The sequence below is a fragment of the Gracilinanus agilis genome, chromosome 3 (assembly GCF_016433145.1).
Source record: "Gracilinanus agilis isolate LMUSP501 chromosome 3, AgileGrace, whole genome shotgun sequence".
Lineage (NCBI taxonomy): Eukaryota > Metazoa > Chordata > Mammalia > Didelphimorphia > Didelphidae > Gracilinanus > Gracilinanus agilis.
In genome coordinates, this window is record NC_058132.1 from 460,132,994 (window position 1) to 460,139,557 (window position 6,564).

Below are 6,564 nucleotides of genomic sequence, written 5' to 3' on the forward strand. Positions count from 1 at the left end.
AAAAAAAAAAAAAAAAAAAAAAAAAAAAAGGGGAGGCCACACCCTAACGGATTCATCTTCCTGAAAAGGTAGAGGATGACTTCTTTAAATTGTGCTCCATTTCTATTTTCCTAAGAAATACCCAAGAGAAGTGGAGAATCTGCTTTAATTTAAATGGACAAATTTAGGGACACCCTATATAACCAAGAATAAAAAGCTCAAGTGAATTTTAATCATATTAGAAGATTGTGAAATTAAATGTCACTCAAGACTGCCAACTACTCTACTTTTAGTCCATCAAGGTTTATTATGCAAATTAATACAAGATGGTACAATGAATTGTCAAAATCACAATTGTTATTGAAAAAAAAGATAATGTTCAGTTCACTTTACCATTCAATAGAAATTAGGCCGTCAAACAATAAGGTGAATGCACATGTACAATTCCCCTGCTACAAGGCATGAAATTCCCAATTCTTAAACAGGCTGTATTTGCACCAATGCCATTAATTAGATAATTTTACTTGGTGCTAGATTTATGGTACCAAGTTGCAAACCGATCTGTGATTAGGTCACACAAAAAGAATCCCAAAATGTGGATAGAGCAGTTTCTACAATACTTAACAAGTACAGATACTGAGATTACAGGTAAATAAGGCAAATTCTAATAATATTAAGTAAATCTAAGAAAATGAGGTCATGGATAACCAGTACAGAATGCTAGCCATATATACAAATATTTTACATAATTGGGATGGAAATTCTTATCCTACAATAGGATTTACCTAACACACAAAACCCATAATTTTTGGCATTTATTGCTTTTTTTTCAAACAAATCCCAACCATCACCAGTTAGCGATGAACATTTTTTCTTCCTGCAACATCTATCTTCCAAAGACACCACAGCAATACCAGCCAGGTTTTAAAACTTTTTATTTGCATATTAAAAAAATTGTGCATTCCAATAATTAAAATCATTTTAACAAAAAAAAAATGGCACTCTGATTAACTGCATTTTACAGCTTGCCAGGACCTTGGTACAGCTTTGCATTTTACTGTTAACTAGATTTACTGTAGTCCCACCCGGGTTCTTCTTTTCACCAACATGCAAGCTTTTTTTTATTTTTAATTTTTTTTAATGCCACCAGGACCCAAATTAGCCAGGACAGGCAGATGGAAAGAGGCAGCCGGCTGGGCCTTCATTCAATTCAATGTCAGTAGTTCTTTATTCTTTTGATGTTGAAAGGGGCAGCACAAGTCATTTAAACTTTATCCAACCTCTTTGCATCTTACAAAGTTAAACAGCTAAAAGAAGTAAAATTAAGAAGGCAATGCTTGTGGAATGTACAGTGCATATTGGCAGGGCAGATTTCATTACGATTCACCCGCTTGCTTCTCTTGTTCAATTGCTAAAAATAAAAAACCCACAAAAAAAACAGACAAAAAGACACACACACACAAAAAAAGATAAATCATTAGGAATTTAGAGAAAAGTTGAGACCTGATGATTATGTTTTCCCCATTTAAGATCTTTCTAAATAACCCAGTTCCTTTAAAAAGGTGAATAAAATCCATTTGAAGCCAGTTTTGAAAACCCAAGCAATTTTATTATTTTAATGCTTTTATTTAAGGTCCTTTTATTTTCTAGTACACAAAATGTTTCCTGCCTTCATTCCCTCTCAGGCTTTCCTCGGTCATTTCCATTCTTCTCCCTCCTCCTTCAGCCCCTCCCCTCCCATCCATCCACCCAGCCAGCCAGCCAGCCACAGCCCCTCCCGCCTAAGCCTTTTCTCCCAGTTGCAAGATCAGCGCTGGGGAATGGGGGGAGTGGGAAAGGAACTAAAAAATAAATAAATAAAAAGGCGGCTTACTTTCTTTTGAAGGCAGTGGGTTTTTCTCTTGTGTTTCTGTCTTCTTCAATTTAGACTTATCGAATTTCTGAATCTCAGCCATATCTGGTTTGTCAGACATTTTTGCAGATTAAGCTGCATACAAAGGAAAACAGAGCTTTTGGTGAGAAATCCACCACCCACCCTCTCTACTAGTTCTTCCGCAGCCCTCCAAGCCAGCAGCAAAACCACCCCCCTTCGCCTCCTCCTTCCTCTTTTATTCTGTACAGTTGAGTGCCTTCCTCTTTCTTAAGGAGACTAAAGAGCCTCCTCATCTATTATTTCAAAGTTGAGGAAAGGTTAAAAAAAAAAAAAAAGACGGGGTATCAAAGGTGCTTCCTTTAAAAGTGGATGGTTAAATCATATAGAAAAAAAATCAAACACTGTGATTAACTGCATTTAAATTTTTTGTATTAAAATCATCCAGGGATTGGGAGGGATCTGTTAAGAACAATGCGCAACACCCTCCCTATAATCAGAAAGATTAAAAAAATTTAAATGTTAAGATTAAGATAAAAAAAAAAAAAACCAAATGCGACAAGGCAAGAGAAATCCTTCCACCCCGTTTGCAATCTTGGTTAAGATTTGGAAGAAGTCCTGCATTCTTTCCTCCCTCCCTCCACCCCCCCCCCCTCACAAAGAGCTGCAGTCAGAGGAAGCTCAACCACCGCCCTTAACTGTTCGCCGCCACCACCTCCTCCTCCTCCTCCTCCCCATTTTCTCTTGCTCAACAATGCAGCCAGAAAAGACACAACGTTGCCCGAATTTTAAAGACCCGGGAAGCGTTTTCCCTCCCTCCTCCCGCCACCGCCCAGAACCATTCACAGCTCCAGCCACTCTGGAAATTAGCAAGGCTGCCTTCCCTATTCTCTCCCTTTTTTTGCAAGATTTACACACTTAAAAGATAAAGCGTGCATCTTATCTGGGGTCGGTTTCTGCACCTCCAGAGCTCTAACCACCCCGAAACAATAAGAGCTCAACCCGGGAATTTAATCGGAGCTGAGGCTACACGTTCGAAGGGGCTCATTAGAAAGACCGATTTGGGTCTAGCCAGAACAAAGAGGCTAGAGAGGGTCCAAGCCAACCCCAGCAGCAGAGACCACAGGGGCCAATTGAGGTTCGCTCTGGCCCCGGTAAAAAGAGCCTGGAATTCGGGCTCAAGTTTTAGCTAGCAGCTGGAAGGGGCTGGGTATCTCCAAAAGGACTCTCCAACGCCCCAAAGGCAAAGAACTAGGCATCCTAATGGAGGCTTTGCACCCCCCCCTCCAAACCACACAAACAAACCCAGTTGCTTTCTTAAATCTAGACATTCTCAAAGAAGAATGGGGGGGGGGGCTGCGGAAGGGAAGAAATAGGAGCAGGATCCTCACCAGTGATGGGCGGGGCGCACGAGTGAAAGTCAGATCTCCGAGGTGGCAGCTCCGAACTGTAGTGTAAGGAGCGCTGCGGAGCAGCTATATCCTCCCTCCTATGCAAATGAGGCTGATGTCATAGTCAGGGTGATTTAACTCGTTCGCTGCCTGCTCTCTTTTGCCTTCTCTAGGTCGGAATAGTTGAGCTTTGGGGAAAAGGGAAGAAAAAAACCACCCACCCACACCCACACACCCACACACGCACACACAGTCAGATAGACACAGAGAAAATACTTTAAAAATACTGGAAGGCTGAGAGAATAGGAATCGAATTCAGCATCCTTTCTTTTTATACTCTTCAGCCCCAGACCCAAACACTTTATCTTTCTATTTCAAGGTGCATTTCTTTGGAAAAGGAATTCCCCACCTCCCAGATGTATGTTGCCTAGAGGTCTGTAGTACCTGGGACGTGACATGCATTCCTTCACTTTGAAAATTGGCATTGTCTTTAGGCAGAAATCCAGAAAAACCCAGTACGTGTTACAATTTCTGCCGGGCTCCCGAACACACTGCGCCAAGCGGAATGTATGGGCTTTCTGTGACTCAGCTCCCATACCTCTGTGGCGAGCACTAAAGGCTTACCCCACCCACCCTCTTTCTTTGTCTTCTATTTAATTCTTACTCCGCTGACCCGAGTCGAAGGGTGGGCACCCCAAAGTGTGGGAAAAGGGGTGTAAGTGAATCCTGTTGGAATCTCATCACTTGCTTATAATGGACTCCCAGAAGATGCAACTTAAAACACTCTTTTAAGTTGGGTGTAGCTTTCTAGAGGGTAAAAACTGCAGTGAGTTGGGGGAAAAACAGGAAGTTGCTTCATTTTTTTTTAAACTAAAATTTGCCTCATTTTTCTACATATAAAAAAGCTCAGGAGGCCTCTTGAATATTTGATAAATACTGAATTTGAAGTCCTAAATGCATGCAATTACTCTGTCCCAAAGGTTGTCCTTGAACACGTGAGGAATAGAGATTTCTTTCAAGATTTTTTAAAATGAGCTTTATCTTTCAAAAGAGCCATATTTTCTGCACTGAGCCCCAATTTTTGAAGACAGTCCTAGTGCATTACTAGCTCCTGTCTGTTATTAAGTCATAGTTCACCTTGAATTCATTCGGATTCTGAAATCATTTGGATCCTGAATTGTACAATTTACCTAATTTTGTGGGTACCACCTGCACTTTGAAATTGTTGAAAATACCTGTTTTGCGAATCATCCATTGTATTTGATAGCAGAATTCATTGTTGTTGGGGTTTTTTTTTTGACCTGTTTGTTGGTGGGCTGATTTATTTTAGAGACCCCAGGGCAGTTTTCAAAAAATGCATTATTTCCCTCCATACCCTGAGTAGAAATGTACATCAGTCAATTAAAAATCACATAGATTTGAGGTGCTTCCCTGATTCTTTTGAGGATCAGTGAAATATGTTACACATGTGTCCCTGTGCAGAGATATGTGTGTATGCAGCAAATAGGAGCCAAGTCTATTTCTCCATTTCTTTATCTACTTGGCTTCCTTTTTCCAGGGGGAGAAAGGGGAAGAAAGGAACCAATTTCCTTCTTCTGTAATTAATGCTCTGTTTTACATGTTACAGCCCTGTTAGATAGTCATCTTTTTTTTAATGGTATCACTGTGCCTTCTCCCCCCCTGTAAATTGGCTTTTATGATTTTGAAAGTACAATATCTTTATTTTCCTTCAAATAAATATCTCAGGTTTCTATTTATAGAGCTTATACTAGGATAGTGTTAAAAATACAAAAAGATTGCATCCTGAAGGGTGGAATTTTCTATAGATTTCAGACTGACAGCAATCAAAAGGACACCCTGACTTCCTTGGGCCCCAATGATTCCATTTCCTACAAGGAGGAGCTGATCATCAAACATGCCTTTTCTTCCCAGGTTTCTAATTTCTTTCTGATTGGAGAAAGAAGTTTGGAGACAAAAGAAATCCCACAAATTAGATTCTAGTGGAATCAGCATCAGGATATTTCTGCCTTTTGTCTCTCTGGGGGCTTTTTTTTTCTTCTGTATATTAGTAGAGCAGAGACAGCATGTCTAGAAAAGAGAACAGGAAGAAGGGCAGAAATTTTGAAATGTCTTGAGAGACTTTCTATGTCATTTTCAACTAACAGTTTTCATAGGGAGTCCCTGATCTTGGAAGAATGAAATATTGTACATGCATGTACACACACACTCACATCATGCATATTTATATGTATTACAAGATAACATTCTTGGGAGAAAAGGGAAGAATGTCCATGTTCGTAATGAGACAACTGGGCAGGAAACCTTGAGATTATGAAAAAGGAAAGGCTGGACTGAATCAGAAACAAAAGAAATAAAAAATGCATCTGTTATCTGGGATAGCAAAGATAAAAGAAAAAGAAAGAAAGAAACTAAGATATTTAGGATTTAAAGATTAATTTGGAAATGGAAATGTATCAAACTGAAATGAATAATATTCATAAGACCATAGGTTTAGAGTTGGAGGGAGAGACCTTAAATGGCTTTTGGTGTCAGATGACCTGGGTTTCCATCCACTTCATGATGCTAGATGGAGCTTGGCATTCTAGAATCAGGAAGACAATCAAATATGTCCTCAGACACTTCAGCTTCAGTTTTCTCATCTGTAAAATGGGTATAACAATAGTATCTACCATCCAGGCTTGTTGTGATGATTGAGATTAAATTTTGTAAAGTGTTTTGCTATTATTTATTAGTAAGCCTCTCTGGGCCTTAGTTTTCTCATCTGTAAAATGGTGGACTAGATGGTCTCTGTAGTCCCTATAATTCTAGTGTTCATTTCTAGTCCAACCTCCTCATTTTACAGATTTAAGAACTGAGACCAAGAGTGTTAAAAAAAAAAAAAAAAAAAAAGGCAGCTTGCCAAAGTCACAGAGATGGTAAGGAGCAAAACTAGGATTTGAACCCAGGTCCTCAATCCAAAACAAGTATACTTTCCTCTTCCCCATATACTTTTACAGCAAACAGTGATTTTCCTGATATTAATAAGTAAAGTATTTACTACCAAATTATTCTTCTTGGAACAGTAGACATTTCAATATTTAGTGATTTTTATTTTTTTTTTAATATTTAGTGATTTTTAGATGACAATGAGATTTATGTTTACTGTTTTGCCAGTAAAAATCAGTTAAATTAGTTGTAAACTCCTTGAAGGCAGGGACTGTCCTTTCGACTCTTTTTTTGTATGCCCAACACTTAGTACAGTGTCTGGAACATAGTATGAGCTTAATAAATGTATAATGATTGATGGTTTATTGACTGAAAGTT

The 6,564-nt window shown here is 39.0% G+C and overlaps 1 protein-coding gene across 1 annotated transcript; it reads right to left on the reverse strand.

The window, feature by feature from the left end:
- Positions 1–263: 263 nt before the first annotated feature.
- TMSB4X (thymosin beta 4 X-linked) lies at positions 264–3,325 on the reverse strand. Its single transcript, XM_044666967.1, has 3 exons — positions 3,241–3,325; positions 1,853–1,966; positions 264–1,390 (listed from the first exon to the last, which is right to left on the reverse strand). The coding sequence occupies exons 2-3, from the start codon at positions 1,950–1,952 to the stop codon at positions 1,356–1,358; spliced, it is 135 nt and encodes a 44-aa protein (XP_044522902.1). The 5' UTR covers positions 1,953–1,966; positions 3,241–3,325; the 3' UTR covers positions 264–1,355.
- Between the last annotated feature and the right edge of the window lie 3,239 nt (positions 3,326–6,564).